General features: G+C 37.8%; 2 protein-coding genes across 12 annotated transcripts in view; one reads left to right on the forward strand and one right to left on the reverse strand.

Moving 5' to 3' along the window:
• Positions 1–18302, forward strand: part of CASK (calcium/calmodulin dependent serine protein kinase) — a 454527-nt gene that overhangs the window by 267928 nt on the left and 168297 nt on the right. The gene's annotated exons all lie outside the window — the stretch shown is intronic.
• GPR82 (G protein-coupled receptor 82) lies at positions 4847–9098 on the reverse strand. Of its 4 annotated transcripts, none has more exons than XM_049873020.1 (4): positions 9009–9098; positions 6990–7103; positions 6030–6100; positions 4847–5888 (listed from the first exon to the last, which is right to left on the reverse strand). In XM_049873020.1, the coding sequence occupies exon 4, from the start codon at positions 5852–5854 to the stop codon at positions 4847–4849; it is 1008 nt and encodes a 335-aa protein (XP_049728977.1). In that variant the 5' UTR covers positions 5855–5888; positions 6030–6100; positions 6990–7103; positions 9009–9098. The 4 variants fall into 4 exon arrangements, with proteins under 4 accessions (XP_049728977.1, XP_049728978.1, XP_049728976.1 ...); XM_049873021.1 differs by having other exon boundaries at positions 7027–7106; XM_049873019.1 differs by having other exon boundaries at positions 6990–7106.

An 18302-nucleotide genomic window follows, 5' to 3' on the forward strand; every position in this document is an offset into this window, starting at 1 on the left:
TGTTTATTCTTTTTGTATTAGAAACACATTGGTCAGTCTTCTGCATTATGTTTGTAAGGTTGTTGAACAGAGTGCATGTTCGATTTGAATGTGCAGTTTCAATAATAATTGTACTTAGAAAAGTCTAATTAATTATAAGAGAATCATACATTCATCTTGCATTTCTAACTACTATGCACCTCTTCTCCCACCACACCCCCTCCAAAAAAAAAAAACCCTCAAAAAATCAGCTCCTTGATTTAAAAAGAAATGAGTTTCTTTGGCTTATTGGATATGAATCCTTTCACTACTCCTTTTTTTTTTATGCCCCTCTTCTCCCACCACACCCCCTCCAAAAAAAAAAAACCCTCAAAAAATCAGCTCCTTGATTTAAAAAGAAATGAGTTTCTTTGGCTTATTGGATATGAATCCTTTCACTACTCCTCTCCTTCTTAGCCAGGTATAGTGTGTATGATATAGCCAAAGACTTTTTTCTATCAGATGTACAACATTTCTAGCTATGGTAGCTCTTCCAAATTCTCTCAAGTCTCTTTAAACTTGGGGGCACTCAGAGGAAGGTGCATGGCACTGGGCTGTGCCAGTGAAATGCTGAGCAAATTACCAGTGTTCCCTCTGTGCTCCGTTTGTGGTTTGCCAGCAAGATTTCCTTTCATCTCATCTTCCCACATATGCCTATTACCCCCCCCCCATCCCGGCAGACTGCAAGGCCAGGGATAGACAGAGGGAGACCTCACCAAATCGTAACAGTATGGGTCAGGATTTATCATGTCTCAAGGATGAGACATGATAAACCACTCCTATTTAACATCACACTGGAAGTCCTAGCTTGAGCAATAAGGCAAGAAAAAGAAATAAAAGGCATCCAAAACTATCCCTATTTACACCATGATATGATCCTAGAGAGCCTCAAATATTCCACAAGAAAATACTGGAACTAATAGAAAGATTCAGCAGAGCAGCAGGATACAAGATTTAAAAAAAAAAAAAAATCAGATTCTGAAACACCAACAAAGAGAACATTGAAAAGGAAATCAGGAAAACAGTACCATTTGTAACAGCCCCTAAAAAGATAAAAATACTTAGGAATAAATCTAACCAGGTACATAAATAGGAAAACATACTATGCTCATGGATAGATAGACTTAACATTATGAAAATGTCAATTCTACCCAAAGTGATCTATAGATATAATGCAATCCAAATACCAGCGGCATTCTTTAACAAGATGGAAAAACTAATCACCAACTTTGTATGGAAAGGAAAGAGGCACCTGATAAGCCAAGCATTATTGAAAAAAAAGAACAAAGTGGGGCTCACAATACTTGACCTCAGAACTTACTATACAGTCACAGCAATCAAAACAGCCTGGTACTGATACAACAGGGATCACAATAGAGGGCCCGGGACAGAGCAGAAGGGAAATGTAGAACAAAATTCAAATTCACACACATACACACACAGAAAACAGGCTCACTGGTCTGACAAAGACTGGAGGAACCCCTGAAACTATGGCCCCCAGACACCCTGCTAACTCAGAACTGAAGCCACTCTTGAAGCCCACCTTTTAGCCAAAGATTAGATCCGCCTGTAAAACACCAACACACGTGAGGAATGTGCTTCATAGTTCACTCAAGTATCGGCAACCAAATGGGCAACACCTTCCAAAAACAAAGATGAGAAGGCAGGAGGGACAGGAAATCTGGAGGAATGGACACAGGAAGCCCAGGGTGGAAAGGGGGAGAGTGCTGACACAATGCGGGGATTGCAACCAATGTCACAAAACAATTTGTGTATAAATTTTTGAGTGAGAAACTAACTCGCACTGTAAACTTTCACCTACGGCACAGTAAAATTAAAAAATTTTTTGGTCATGTCTGTTTTCTACAGTAAGATACAATCTTGCTGGCCTATAATGCAAAATTTAGAATTTCTGAAAATATGTTTGACTGTAACTCACATAGACACATAAAAGTGCTATTTTTTTTGAAATCCAAACTTTAAAATTAGAGTAAACTTAGAAAGTAATGTTTATAAAAAGAGTTACTATGACTTTAAATAGCCAGCGTGGAAATAGAGTAGATGGCAACTGTTTTAGTTTTTTTCTCTTTCAGTTACACAAAAAAATTCAACAATGATTTACAATCACCCATTTGGGAGAGCATCTGTGGTAGAAGGATAAACATGATGAGAGTAAGCTCAGTATATCAATTTAGTACAGAGAATTAAAATGGGAGTTTTCTATCAGAATGAATGACTTAAAGAGAAATTGCATATCTTTTTTTCTTGCTTTTTTAAAATGTAGAAAACTCTATTTCGATAATATCTTTAGCTGTTCATTTAAAGTAGTGGGAATGACAAATGATTTTTTAAGTCATAATTTGTATAAGTTATATTTAAAACAAAATATCCTAAGCGCAGTGAGATTCAACATAGTATAACCCCCCCCCCCAAAAAAAACCATCGCCGTCCAGTTGATTCTGACTCATAGTGACCCTATAGGACAGAGTAGAACTGCCCCATAGTTTCCAAGGAGCGCCTGGTGAATTCGAACTACTGATCTGTTGGTGGAAACCCTGGTGGCATAGTGGTTAAGAGCTGCGGCTGCTAACCAAAAGGTTGGCAGTTCCAATGCACCAAGCACTCCTTGGGAACTCTGTGGGGCAGTTCTACTCTGTCCTATAGGGTCGCTATGAGTCGGAATCAACTCAATGGCAGTGGGTTTTTTATGGGACCATTTGGTTAGCAGCCATAGCTCTTAACCACTACACCACCAGGGTTAAATGAAGATTATTGATCATCTTCTCAGTTCTTCTTAGTTTAAGTTTAAAACTCATGTAAGAATAAAACTACTAGTATGCCTATAGAGAAAACTGGAAAGCTCAGGAACTCTTGATCAACTTGAAGTTATTCTGTGATTAGCATGTCCATGAAGGTACTAGATTGGACACCTATGTTTATAATTAGGGAGGTTGCCTGGAGTTTCCAGGTCTACCTTTATCTCTGCGAATTAATCAGCCAGAAATTAGTTTGGTACTATAAAAGGATAGATGCGTACTGTAAGTATTTGAGGCCAGAATTTGTTTTTCCAGACTTTTCTCTGACCATTTTCTTCTTTCAGTTAACCATTGAAGTAAAAAAGGAGAAAAATTATTTACCGTTTTTCTATTCTTTTTTTTAATGAAAATTATGTAGACGTGCTGGAATGACCTCTAGTGATTTGGAACACATGGCTCTTATGAAACCTGTACAGTGAATAGCTTTTACATTTCTAATTCAGGAATAAAACATGCTATGAGATTACAGGCTTGGAAGTACTATGTGGATACAGACTTCTTTTTGAGCATTGAAGGAATTACCATGTAAAGAGTAAATGAGTCTTTAAGCAGTCTCTAACAAAATGGTGTGTTACAGTTAATGGCTGATTTTATTAAATTGGTTTTGTTTGATTCTTTTCTGAGAAGAGAATGCAGGTATCAGGGGGAGTAGCAATAGAAAATAGACCATAGCTCCAAAGGTGTTTATGATCTCTTTGGGAAGATAGAGCACACATTTTTTTAAATTATAATGTAATAATACAAAATATAGTCACAATCATTTGCCTTACTGACAGGTTTACATGTAAGAAAGAAATGACCATTAAGAAATGCTTATTCTTCAAATATTTACCTGGATATTGGAGAAAATTTGGGTGACATACTTAACTCCATGCATTTCAGTTTTCTCATCAGTAAATGGGCATACTATAGAGTTGCGATGATTAAAACAATATATGTAAAGCATATATAGCAAAGTGCCAGGCACATAGCAATTGTTCAGTAAATAATAACTACTGATAATAGTACATCATATGATTTAATAATAAAAAGAAATAAAAAATAATAATAGCACCTAAAAATTAGGTAGTATTTTTCTATTCTACAGATGAAGAAATTAACACTTACAGGGGTGAGTAATTTGCATAAGATTGTCCAGCTAAATTAGATGACTCAGGATTGCACTCAGGGAGTCTAACTCCAGAGACCATTCTCTTACCTATGATACTATTGTACTCCCTTATCATTCATTCATTTCATAAAAATTAATTGAATTTATCTATGTGCCATGTAATTTTTTGCCTTTGATAACATTTATACTGAATACAGAAAAAATATAGAAAATGTGATAAAGATTGACATATAATGACATATTGCCTTTTTATTCTAACAAAACCTAATCCAAATATTTAAACATATTTATAAGTAATATCTACCTAATGCTGGAATAAATTGATATTGCTCATCCCAGTAACACGAGCCAGATAATACCCAATAATATTTTTATAAAACCTTGGATTTTATACTACGTTATTCATGCATTTGGACAGGACTGAAGTATGAGAATTTCTTATTCATTTTTTTCTTCACTCATTTTTAAAGTATTAAAAAACTTTTCCAACAAAACAAACATTAGCCAGAGATAGGCCCTTGTATTATAACTACTAAAAATCAGATGAGTCCTGAACCACTTGCTTCTATATTCCACAGTTGTGAAATGTGTTCTGAACCGAAGCATCCACAGTTGAGCTTAAACAGAAAATGGGCTGTTAGTTTCATGTGCAGTGCAGTGGGATCCTTTCAATAGGATTGAGTTTTGTCTCTGAAAGTCTGCTAACTCAGCTTTCAGTACAAGTAGAACTATAAATCGAGTTTTATGAACGTACATATTTATTTATATTTTTAAATCAAAGAGGTGTTCTCAGTATGTGCTATCAACTAAGCTATGACATCTTAATCATGTAGTTTAGTGTCCCTAATAGGGTCACATGAACACTTTTGTTATCTATTTTGTGGTGTTTTCCCTTCAAAAGTCAACCATATGGTTGTATATGTGGTGAATCAGATTTTGTAAAGAGGTTATATAGTGACTTCTTGAATTTTTTATCTAATAAAAGAAATATAATGGGGTCTGTACTACTTCTGGCTGAAGCAAGACAGGTGAGGAAGTTTTTTATTTCTATTAAATAATTCAATTGTTGGCAGTCCTCTTTTTGGTTTAGAACATAAAAAATGGGTTTAAAAATACTATATGGAAGGAAGCAAACTATTAGTAGAATTTGGATGACCAAAAGATGCCTTTTTACAGACCTGTAAATCAAATCTTTCTCTGTAATAGATGTACAGGTCCTTATTTTTCTCAAATGGCTGACAAAAGAGTAGTATGACGTTAGTACTACTAAAAATGAAAATCCAATAAATGCAGCTCCAATGAGACCTGCAATCTGAGAGACCATGCCTCCTAGTTCTATCTGCTGATTATAGCACAGGTTCTCTTCTTCTGTAGCCTCTACAGCTGAGTAGTATATGGTAACTGGAATAATTATGCCCAGTACAACTCCCCATATATAAACGCATAGTTTTCTGGCAAAATCGGGCTGGCGAAATTTTTTCAGTAAACGGCCATAAAATATTTTCTCATAGCGCCAAGTGGTCTCTTGTGTAGAATCCTTTTTCATTAAGGTAGCATAGCGGCTTATGGCAATCCAACTTAGAATTATGAGGCTGACAAACATACTTACATGCATGGATAGAGTCCCCAGGAAAGTAACCACCCTGCATCGTGCCGATCGAAATTCCCATTGAAAACCTTTCAGGAAATAGATACCCACGAAAGGCATGGCGCTGCACACAAGTAAGTTCGCCGTCACAAGATGTGCTAGGTAGATGTGGGTTGATGTTTTCTTAGTTATCTTCATTAAAAATATCCATTGGGAAAGAGAGTTTCCAAAGAGGCCCACGATACAAAGGAAGGTATAAATAATTGGTAAAGCCATGGAAGAGATCCTGGATGGTTGAATACATGTTGAATTGTTACTCATTTATGTCAGATTTTCTTGAATTTTGGCACAGAAGCTAGAACAGAATTGCAAATGTTTACTATTAAAATTATAGGTGGCATTTAAGCTGAATAGTTAAAAAAAAAAAAGCATTAGTTGAAACAAATGTGTAACAAAAACATATTGGATGGAAAGGAAATTATAGGTACCTTCTCACCTATTTAAATCACGATTTTCCAGTTGAAATAAACGCAAAAGCTTGATTATTGTGATGGACGGTGCCTTTGCCTAAAAAACAAAAATTGATGCAAATAGTTAAATGTTATGTTAGAGGAATTTCTAGTTCTTATAAAATAATTTGTAAATGAGATTGACTTTGCCTAGAAATATAATTTTAAAAAATTTAAGGCACATGTAAATAATACATACTGGGTAAAGGAAAGTATTGCAAAAGTATTTTTGGGGCCATATTAATAGAGAGAAGACAGAATTTAAATTAGCACATTAGTGGTATCTTTTCATGGCTACATTAAAACATTCCTCTATAATTTAACACTATTAGAAGAATTTCTTCATATTTTAGAAGTAAACTTAATTCCGTATAACCAAAAACTCAAGGAAGATCCTGAATTGAACAGAAGGAATGTGTAGTGACCACAAATAGACACCCAAATCCCAGGACATCAGTAATTTCTCATTTCAAATATTTAATGCTGTCATACTTCATTAAAAAGTGAATTAAAAATTGTATGCCAAACTGCAGTTGCTAGGCCGGTTGGTTAACGTGCCCTCATGTGTCCCTCATGTGAAATTTAGTATCTTTAGGTTGTTCAGAGGATATGGTTTAATAACAGCTTAAATGCAGGTGTGCTTTTTTGCTTTAAGTCTTATTTTTAAATCTTTCTTGATTGAAACGGTGCACACGAAGTGCTAAATAGTCATATACAAATTCTTTTTTCTCCTGTTTCCTCATTTCTTTCAGGTGAGACTAACAAAGAAAAGTTTTTGGACTCTGGTCAAATAAGAATAATGGTATCTATTCAGAGTCTGGTGCATTTCTCTGTGTCTTCATCACTTTCTATGCACCATATTCTCTACCGTTTTGTGATCTAGAACAGGGTTTTTCAATTTTTTTTTTTAAATCACATCGTCTCTTTGGATAAACATAAAATCTTACCGCGTACAGCTTTCTGAGATTATTATATGCCGCCCACCTGGAGCTGTCCTCCTGGAGCGCAGTGGTTAAAGTGCTCAGCCGTTAACAGATAGGTTGGCATTTCGAACCCACCAGCTGCTGTGAAGGAGGAAAATGTGGCAGTCTGCTTCCGTAAAGATTTACAGCCTTGGAAACGCTACGGGGCCATTCTACTCTGTCCTATAGGGTCACTATGAATCAGATTAACATTCGACAGAAATGTTTTTTTTTATTTTACCCCTCTTTGAGAATCACAATTATATTTATTTTCTGCATCTTAGATTACAGAAATATGGTTTTGTTTTTCCAAATACAATATTATAATTTTGAAATAATTTTTAAATTAAACAACCACCACCCCTACCCTGGTGGCATAGTGGTTAAGAGCTACAGCTGCTAACCAAAAGGTTAGCAGTTCAAATCCACCAGGTGTTCCTTGGAAACTCTATGGGGCAGTTCTACTCTGTCCTATAGGGTCGCTATGAGTCAGAATGGACTCAATGGCAATGGGTTTGTTTTTGGGGGGGTACAGTATCTCTAGAGTCAAATACTTCAGTGTCTTTATGTCTATTAATGTCTTTACCAGAAATCCTGGTGGTGTAGTGGTTAAGTGCTACGGCTGCTGTCCAAAAGATTGGCAGTTTGAATCCACCAGGCGGCCCCTGGAAACTCTAGGGAGCAGTTCCAGCCTGTCCTATAGGGTCACTATGAGTCGGAATTGACTCGATGACAATGGGTAATGTCTTTATCGGAAAACCTGGTGGCACAGTGGTTAAGAGTTCAAGCTGCTAACCAAAAGGTCAGCAGTTCGAGTCCACCAGCTGATTCTTGGAAACGCTGTGGGGCAGTTCTCTCTCTTCTGTAGGGTCCCTGTGAGTCAGAATCCACTTGATGGCAGCAGGTTTGGATTTTTTGTTCTTATTGTTTTAATGCCTTTATCACTTTATTTTCCTTCATTTGTAAGTTTTATATAGAAAACAATTCATATGCTTCAGAGGGAGTTTGTATCTGAATCCAGTGCAGCCTGGTGAATTAGAATCTGCTTGCAGTTAGTATACAGTTATAAATACATAAAACCTAACCTGTAAGCCCACAATTTTAAAAGCCAGTTGAACAGAGTGAAATAAGCCAACTTTTTTTCTTAAGAAAAATGTATCTACCCAAAGTAGATGTTGAATTTGCATAAACAATGTTTTATTGTATGATGATACTAAAGAAAAGCACTAGTCCCTCCCTGCCTTTTGTCAATAGTAATGCGTGATTATACCAAACTCTGTAAAGGTAACCGTCCTTCCTATTAAGATCAATAGTATTCCTTTTTTTAACTGGACCACCTCATACAGCATCTAATATCTCATATTACTCAATTCTACTGCCTTATTTTTCTATTTCACACTAGCAAATGGTTCGGAACAAAACCGTTTGCTAGTTGATTGGGATTCATAGGGACCCCATAGGACAGAGTAGAACTGCCCCACAGGGTTTCTGAGGAGCACTCTGTAGCTCTTAACCACTATGCCACCAGGGTTTCCTTGGAACAAAAAGGGGGATTGAAAAAAAAAGACTTTATCAGAGGCTAGCTTTATTAACCAGATGAGTTTGAATCTACATAGGGATATCACCATAACAAAGAACTAGTTCACCATCTTTAGCTTCCCAAACACCAAACTTGTACCTACTATATACCTTTCCTTTAAAAAATAAACTTTGATTATACAACTAATAGATATTGATATTTCTTTTCTGAAATGTTAGAAAGCTGTAAAGCTTAAGAAATCAAATAAAAATTACATGTTACTTATACAGAATTATTTCCATAAACTTTTTAAAAGTTCCCCTCAGCAGTTTTATAACTCTAAGGTCAGTTACTGATGATTATCTACATTACAAGGCTGACTACCTTTCTTAATGATTGGTTTTCACAATTTAAACAGTTTAGTCCTGTTAGAATTTCTGTACAGTTAACTTTTAAGCTAAAAATGAATAAATGATCAGCCTTACCTGTACCAGTGGTTTATGCCAACTAAGACTATATCGTTCAGGGTAAATTTCAGGCTTAAAATTCCTCATGAATCACTCTTCCAGCATCATTCCATTTTAGTCAGTGTAAATAGATTCTTGCATGACACAAACTACAGTGGAAAAAAAGAAGAAATTCAATATTTATGGTAAATGTAGCAAGTACCGCCTCAAAAAAAACAAACCTCATTTCTCTATTTCTGTAGTGAGAGGAAGTTGGTGGACAATATATATACTGTACTTCCTTCCGTGAACTAGTTGCAGGTCAGTTAGCTTTATTAGCATGATTTGCTGAAGTTAAGGTCAAAGTTTTAATCCCCCTTGTTTTTATGTAGCACAATGGTAGAAGAAACCATTCCGTAGTAGCCCACCAAAATAGTGGTATACAAACTTGTCTGTAAAATAGTTTGTGGCTGGCTTATTTGTAATTCATCTTTACAAAGAATTAGAGGGAAACAAAAGTCAGTTTTCTTACCTAGAGCAGCTTACTACAATCAAACACAGAGCTCAAAGAGAACTTCATGGTCATCTATAGGTCAAACCCTTTGTTTTAAGGTTGAAGAAGCTGAGGCCCAGAGAAGCAAACTGTAACCAGAGACTGTATCCAGGGGTTTGGGACCCAGCTTAAACTAATTCACTACTCTAATTACACTATGCTGCCTTCGTTCCGGAAACCCTGGTGGTGTAGTGGTTAAGTGCTATGGCTGCTGACCAAAAGGGTCGGCAGTTTGAATCCGCCTGGGCGCTTCTTAGAAACTCTATGGGGCAGTTCTACTCTGTCCTACGGGGTTGCTCTGAGTTGGAATCAACTCGAAGGCACTGGGTTTGGTTTTTGGTTTTGGCCTTCTCTCCAGTTCAAAGTAGTGCATACTTTGAAGCATCTCAAAATAGGATTTGGGGAATCCTGTAAAGTGCCAGAACCTGAAGACAAAATACACCTCGATAAAATGAATTATGACATAGAGGCTTGTGAAGTCAATTTTATGTATAGGATTGTTTAACTAGTCTGTGAACTACTATTTAAATGAAAGCTAAGCGTGTACAGCTAGGGCCAGACCTGGGTCAAGTGCTACCTTTCTTTGGGGAGTTAAGCCAGAGGGACTCTGAAAAAGAGAACTGAAATCTCCTTTCATTAAGCCTGAACACTTTAGTTATCAGGAAGCTTTCACTTAAAAATAACAGAAACACTTTGCCATTTCTCAAAACCCCCAATACTTACCTTATTTAATGTTGGTTGCATAAATTCTCCCTAATATTTGCCAATATTTCTCTTTAAAACAAAAGTGAGGACTTCCTTAAGTTGCTGGATTTTGTTCTGTTGCTATTCATCTTTGCAATATTTGCCATCAGTTAATTAAGAACAGCAACTCATCCAGGATCTAGACTTTGTGACATTTTTTACTTCAACAATTTCTCTCGTTCTAGAAAGGAATTACTTAGAACAAAAAACAATTTTAAGTAATTTAGAGAGAGAATGGAAATGGAATGCCGTTTATGTGATTGAAAGGTACCGATAGTTTTAATATTACTTGTTTGGGGCTTAAGCACCTTTGGTCCAAAAAAAAAGAATTACCAGGGAGCTACTAGAGTTTTTCCACTAGAGTTTTAACTAATGTTCTTGCTCTCTACAACTTTTTCTGTTGTCCCCAGACTCAGTGAATGGTACCATCATTCCTTCAATTACTTAAGGCAAAAACCTAGGAATCATCCACGATTCCTTTCCTTCACATCTCCCATCTGATTGATTGCTGCTGATGTAGCTTCTCCTACCACCATCACCACATTGAATGAGTGCTTACTATTTGCCAGATATCCTGTTATGTGCTTTACCTGCATGTCTTATTTAATCTTCACAACCACCTGTGAAATAAATGTTACTTTATTTTAATAAAATAATGTTATTTCATTTTTAAGGTGGGGAAAATCGTAGCTCAAAAAGGTCACATAAGTTGCCAAGGACAGAGCTAGAGTTTTTACTACCTTCTGTCATGGGTCCTGGTAGCCTGTTTTGAAATAACCCAGACCTAGTTTAAATCCTTGGTCTACAGTTTACTCGACATGCGACTTAAGCCAGGGAGATAGCTGGGACAAGAGCATTCCAAGTAGAGGGAATAGCCTGTACAGAGACCCTGAGGTGGTGGCATTCCTGGGTTATTTGAGGTATAGTGAGAAGCCAATGCAGGGTGGGTACAGTGCTAGGAGATGAGGTCGGGAAGGTAATGGGGTGGGAGACTGAACAGATCATGTAGGCAATAAGAACTTTAGCTTTTACACTTAGTGAAACAGGAAGCCATAGAGGGCTTTTGTGCAGAGGAGTGACAGGATCACTGTGGCCGATACTGTCTGAGAAGATACTGTGGGGAGCAAATCCATTGCCTTTGAGTCAATTCCAACTGCCCTATACAGTTTCCAGCTGCTGACCTTTTTGTTTGCAGCCACAGCTCTTAACCACTATGCCACCAGGGCTCCAGGAGAAAGGGTAGAAGCCAGAAAAGAAAGTCAAGGGGCTGTTGTAATAATCTAGATGAGAGATGATAATGGCTTCAATTAGGGTGGTGGACAGTGGGGGTCATGGGAGGTGGTTGAATTCTGGCTATTCTTTTGAAGGTGGAGCCACAGAATTTTCTAAGGGATTGTTTATTAAGTATAAGAAAAAAGAGGAAAGTCAAGCATTACTCCAAGAACTCTAGTGATTAGAGAATCAGCAGACTTTCCGTTTAAAAGTGATATATTTTGAAAAGTCATAAGTTTGGTCTAAGCTTAGGGTCAATGTAACTTAATTTTTATTAATTCAGTTGAGCTACCAGATCTTATGCCTTATATATCCTTAGACAGTGTACTAGTTGTCTATTGCTGCATTAAAAAAATCACTCCAAAATTTAGTGGTTTAAAACAATAATCACTTGTTGTCTCTCAGTTTCTGTGGGTCAGAAATTTGGAAGTAACTCAGCTGGGCAGTTCTGGCTCAGGGTCTCTCACGAGGTTGCAGTCAAGTGGGGCTGCAACCATCCTAAGTGGTTCACCCACATGGCTGGCAAATGGATACTAATTATACAGACAATCCCTACGTGGCACAGTGGTTAAAGCAGCTCAGCTGCTGCTAACTGAAAGGTTGGTGGTTTGAACCCACCAGCCACTCCACAGGATAAAGATGTGGCAGTTCTGCTTCCGTAAAGATTTACAGCCTTGAAAATCCTATGGGGCAGTTCTCTGTCTTACAAGGTCCTGTGAGTCAGAATCAACTCGATGGCAGTGGGCTTGGCTTTGGTATAAGCCATAGATCCCAGTCCCTCTCCATAGGAGAGTATCTTCATGGCATAGTGACTGGCTTTTCCCAAAGCAAGCAATTCAAGAGACCAAGGCAATAGCTACAGTGCCTCTTTTGATCTAGCTCCTGAAGTCAACGTTGGCACTTCTGCAGTATTCTGCTGGTCATATAGAGCCACACTGGTTCATTGTGAGATGAGCAATATCACTGAGAGCTATCTTGGAAGCTGGCTACCACAGATGTCTATCAACCATGGAGCCGGGGAAGTCAGAAGTACCGCTTCAAAAAGATGGCCAGACCATGAATAGTTATCGAGCAAGAATTCCTGTGTAGGTGTAAGCTTTGCCATTTCTTATCCTATTTTGGTTCTTAGTATTTTTATTAACTCAGTGTGATTCATTCAACAAATATTTATCGAATTCCTACTATGTTGCTGGTGGCATGTGGAAGTCACAGAAGAAGTATGTTAGCGACAAACTTAGAGTCTTTGGAAATTCAAGAGATTCCACAAGCAAGCCAAACATTCAGATTAATATGTGATGTGTGGTACAGAATTTAAATGCTGTGTCTTAGGAAAGGGAGAAAACAGTGAATCCAAGTGGTCCTGAAAGGCTTTGGGAAAGGAACTGGAAGAAAAAGGAACATTTTCTGTGCCAGGTATTGAGCAGGGAATTTTACACGTAAGAACTTTAGAGATGGGTGGTGGTAATCCCTTTTGATGTGAGAAAATCGAGGCTTAAACTGTTAAATAGCATGCTCAAAGTGATACAATTAGCAAATAACGGAGCTGAGACATGAGTTTAATTTTAAAGCATGTCATTTTTCCTTCTCTCTTCAACCTCACCCTCTGCCTTAGAAAGCAACAATTATTGGTTTTCCTTGAGGGCCAATAAGAGTATATTATGGTACTTACAGTAAGTAAACTAGGGTCTAGTTTTGGATACTTTTTACTTCCTTCAGACAGGATTTCCCATTCAAGGCTGAGGTAGCAGAATTGACTGTGGAAGAAATTAAGACCAATTTTTTTTTTAATCTTTGAAAACCTTGGACTGGTTGAATTAATTTTTATCCCAGCAATCAGTTTAAATTTTTTATTTAAATTATTGAGTTCCCTGATTTAAGTCAAAGGAAAATTTTACATATATTTTTCTAAGAGACTACAAAAAATTGTTGCAATTGGTGGAAAAGGGTAAATGTCAAGGCAATTCTAGATTTAATGAAAACTTGTCAGGCTGAAGTTTCAAGAATAATAAAGTACATTGTAATTCCTCTCTAAAAGTGGCCCTTTCAGACTTTTCTCATCAGATCAATAGTTTTCTTTGGTTCTCACTCGTCTTTCCCATCCATATCCTCTTCACAGTTCCACTTTTGTTATCCAAGCCCAAATGGTCTTACCTAACAGTTCTAATTACTTCCTAAATCTTGTGCCAAATACTAATCTCCTCAATGTTTTACTCTGACCCTTATTATCTACCTCCTTGAGGCATTGGAGTAGTTTCCTAGAACGTAGTCCTGCTTTATGTTAGGTTTCTTTCTTTTGAGATATTTGTATGAGTATCACATGAGTTTTTTTATTCTGGCCTCAGAATTCATTTGGAGTGGTACAGTTAGAGTGTACTCAAATAGCAGGCTCACAATAGTTTATTTTGACATTCCATGGTGGGCTGACTACATCAGGAGTACAAGAGAGCATTCCCGACTCACATAGATTATTGGAGTTAGGAATAGGATTCATCAGCTTTCCTCAAAACTAGAACCTTAAGGACACAGCACACACAGCTCAGTCATAAGGACATTGCATCATACCCAGAAATGAACATTTCTTAGAAATTTCTGAGGGGCGCTGGTAAGCCTTGTTCAGTTCAGTGCACATCCAAATGAGGGGTTATGTTTAGGAGGAGTGAGGCTCAGACATGTTGTTCAAAGCTGTGATTTGTGTAAGGCTTGCTGAGCCCCTTGCTCTCTTCAGAATGTGGTGTCTGGCCACAGCCTTAGTTAGCTCCAGTCTACACTGCTCTCAGACCCTCACTGCCTACCACAAGCAGCTGTAATCACGGACATCCCATCTTTTATCTGGGTATAAAGGGGAACCTCTGCTTGCTCCGGAAGAGCTGGTTCCTCAGCAAACAATGAGAGTGTTTCCCTCAAGAATTATTAAACAGCAGAAAATAGAGTCCAGAGTTTGGAAATTTACAATAGCACAGAAAAATTAGCTTTGTAAGAAAAGTATAGTGATAAAATGTAAATAGACCTGATAATAAAAAGTTTCACTGTACTTAAGCTTTGGCTTTTCGTATAGACGTTAATGCACGAGATAAGCGTTGTCTTTTAGGAATGCATGCTGTACAAACACTGTAGCAGCTTCAGTGGCAGTCAGAGGAATTGGAATGACCTCAGAGATGGCAGTTGGAAAGCAGATGAGAAGTTAGCAGGTTTAGGGAGGGGAAAAATTAGCACTGGACTAGATGAAGCAAAAATATATTAGAGCACAGTCAAATTTTGAATTTCAACATCTTCAAATTGATCAAATTTGGTTTATATTGTGCTTCAGAAAGAGTCATTCTTTTTTATGAGTTCTTCACAAAACCAAAAGTAGATAAAGGTTTCTGAAAATGAACAATTTGATGATGGAATTTTTTTTTTTTAATGATTTAGGCCATCATAGCATCACAGGTACAAAATAAACACATCTGTCCCCTCGGAAACAAGGACTTGGATTGCAGTGAGATTTAGGAAATTACAAAGACATCATATACCAGTCCTCAGAATTCTCACCACTTCCTGTTTCTTTCCACGACCAAAGTTTCCTGGTCATTTTATTGCCAACGAGTTCTTTTGAACTTCAGAATAAAATTCCCTTAAGGTTAAGTCTTCTGCTCCATGTCACTTCTTATCCTTATTCAAGGAAAAGACAGACAGACATCAAGGGAAGACAAGGGAGAATTGGGTATCTGAGCCTGCAAGGACAGCACTGCTATAGACAGCGCTATATAAAAGGGACAAGGCGGGCAAACCCCACCTTTATCACTGTGTAGCAAGGATCAGCATGAAACTAATTCCAGCTCGAAATGTATCCAGGCCTCACCTTCCCACATCTCCATACTTTATCGCCAGCCACTTCCATGGCAAATCCTTCCCCTCTCTGACCCTCTACTCCCCCGGGACTAGGTCACAAGCTAGAAGGACTCTGTCCTTCTTCATCAACTGTCCTGTCCATGCAGCCTTGCGCTATCACCCAGCCACCCAGAGCCAGGTCTGCACAAATCGACTCTGTCCTGCCAGCCCATGTTGGTTTATTGCAAAATTCAGAGACTGTTACCTATACATACGGTTAAAAAAAAAAAAAAAAGTGCCAATACATACGGTTAGCTGTTTATAATAACCAGAAAGGATACAAGCAAAGAAACACATCAGGCAAGGTCTGGGAGAGGTCTGGCACAGGGCTTCGATTGTCCCCAGGGACGTCCCACACTCTCCCATGAATGGGTGTTCTTACAGATCCAGAAGGCACCGAAAGAGAGCACTTCAAGGTCCCAAGTCCCCTAGTCATTGGGACCTCAATGAATATGCGTGATTGGGCTTTAATGCATAGCAGTGAATGTGCATGACTGCATTAGCCCCCCTCTCCTCCTCCTGTCCCTTCCTGAAATTAGTTTGCCCGGTGGGGGCCTATGTAGCCCCTACTTGCTCAGCTATTTTGGAAAGCAAAGGCTTCTTGATTGCTTGGGTTATTTTCAGAAACCAGAGTCAAAGGGCCAAACCAAAGTCTTTGTTCCACAGAGCCCTTCCCTCTTGTGTCTGGTAGAGTCTGTGTTTGTTTTCTCTTGTTAGAGCCCCAAGGTTTGAAGCAACAAGCTTTCCTAAGAACCACTTTTAGAAAATTAATAACAGTAATAATAATTGTAATAAATGATAGGCACTGAGTCATTTTCAAAATATTTCTGAAATAGATACTATTCTTACTATTAATTATGAATGAGGAAATTTCAGTACAGAGAGGATAAATAATTTGCCTATGTCTGGGTTTTTTTTATGGTCTTAAAACTGGTAGATTATAGAGCCTGGATTTGAATCCAGGGAATCTGTTTTCAGAGCTTATATGTTTAGCTGCTACTTTGTAGTCTTATGTAATATACCAGAATCTGGTTTATTGTTTTGGGTAAGATGACCAAATATCTCCGATGACCAAAAAAATATATCTCATTTATCTACCTGTTTCCAATCTGGAAATTTATTAACTCCTGCCAAATGCCACTTATTTCCCTTTCCAGAAGAGGATAGAGACAATTGATTTGCACATTGATTAAAAACTGGTATTTATATTACAACCTTCTTTCCTTTCAAGTTTTACATTTTGACTTTAAATATTTTTGATCCAAGATAGAATTTCAAATTAGTAAATCCTAGCACTTTGTATGTTTTGAACAGGAAAATATTTTAAAATTATCTGAGCTGTCTTTTAGCAAGATTATAACTTTGATTCTTAAGTGGTAATTTCAGAAAAGTCTCCCTTATTTGCCCTTCATAATGATAAAATAAACTAACATTTCCTCTCTGCAGGCTTTACATGAATTATCATTTAATCCTCATAACTCCATGGTATTATCCTCATTTTACAAATAAGGAAAAATGAGTCTTAAAAGAAGTGAAGAACTTGCCCCAAAATCTCAGTTAATAACTGATGGAGCCCATATTTGAACCTAGAAAGTCAGCCTCCAGAGCTTGTACTCTTAGCAACAACCATATTTCCGACTTCTTCCCTATTTCCCAGCAAAGTTATTTATTCCTTCCTCTGCATTCCTCCAGAAGCTCTGCCATAACATATTGTGTACTATATTGTAGTTATCATTCTATGCGTGTGTCCCCTAATTGTGAGTTTTTTGTAGATAAGGGCCACATCATTTTTATCTTTATGATTCTAGTACAGGCCTGCCTTCATTTTTCCATTCATTCATTCAACAAATATTTATTGATCATTCTTTGGGAACATTCAAATAGTATGGCGCTGGGAACATTTAGGCAGGCAAACTGACCACATCCCTGCCTCCATGGAACTTATAGTCTAGTGGCAGTAACAGCATTAATCACTTGTTTTACAAATAGATAATAAAGAAAGTGATAACTTCCATAAGTACAGGGAGCTATGGCAGGGAGAACCTGCCTTGCCTGGAGGGCTATGGAAGGAATAATTTGACATGAGATAGAGAATTCTAGGCAGAACATGATATTCAGAGGACTAAAAGTTTGAAGGCCAATTGGATGAGATCTTGGAGGGAGAGCAAAGTGCTGCTAGGTAAAGCAGGAGAGATTAGGCTCTAAGCCTTGATGTTTATGATAACAGTTAAAGAAAACCATTGAAAGGGAGTGAGATAATCTGATTTGAGCATCAAAGAAATCACTTTGCATTATGGGGGAAATACTGAAGGAGACTAGAGTGGGTGTGGTTGCAACAGTGGGCTCAAGCATAACAGATTGTGAGGAGAATGGTACAGGACCAGGCCCTGTTTCATTCTGGTGTACAAAGGGTAGCTATAAGTTGGCTCCATGGCACCTAACAACAATAACACCAACAGAGTGGGTGTAGGTGTTAGAAGGCTGTTCCAGTAGTCTAGGAAGAAGTCATGGTAGCTTAGATTAAGATGGTGGTGGTAGAAATGGAGGGGCATATCGTAAATATTTAGGAGATAAAATTGATAAGAATTGAATGTAAGAGGCAAGGAAGAGGAAAGTATCAGGTATGGCTGCCAGGTTCCTGGCTCATACAACTGAAAGAGTAATGATAGTATAATAGGCCATCCAGGGAATGGAGGACCAAGGTATGAGGGAGAGGGAGGTAGAGATGATGAATTTCAGTTATATTGAGAGATCCAGGAGTCATATCTGGAGCTCAAAGATGAGGTCTAGATTTGCTAGAAATTTGAATCACCTGTCTGAAGATAGAAATTGAAGCTGCAGACATGGGTAAGATCTCCTGGGGAGAGAATATAAAGTGAGAAGAGGGCCTAGGA

This window comes from Elephas maximus, chromosome X, assembly GCF_024166365.1.
Source record: "Elephas maximus indicus isolate mEleMax1 chromosome X, mEleMax1 primary haplotype, whole genome shotgun sequence".
NCBI classification, from domain to species: domain Eukaryota; kingdom Metazoa; phylum Chordata; class Mammalia; order Proboscidea; family Elephantidae; genus Elephas; species Elephas maximus.

Bases quoted from the DNA above. Each gene is read 5' to 3' on its own strand.
- GPR82 (XM_049873022.1), bottom strand. From the start codon at position 5,854: ATGAGTAACAATTCAACATGTATTCAACCATCCAGGATCTCTTCCATG.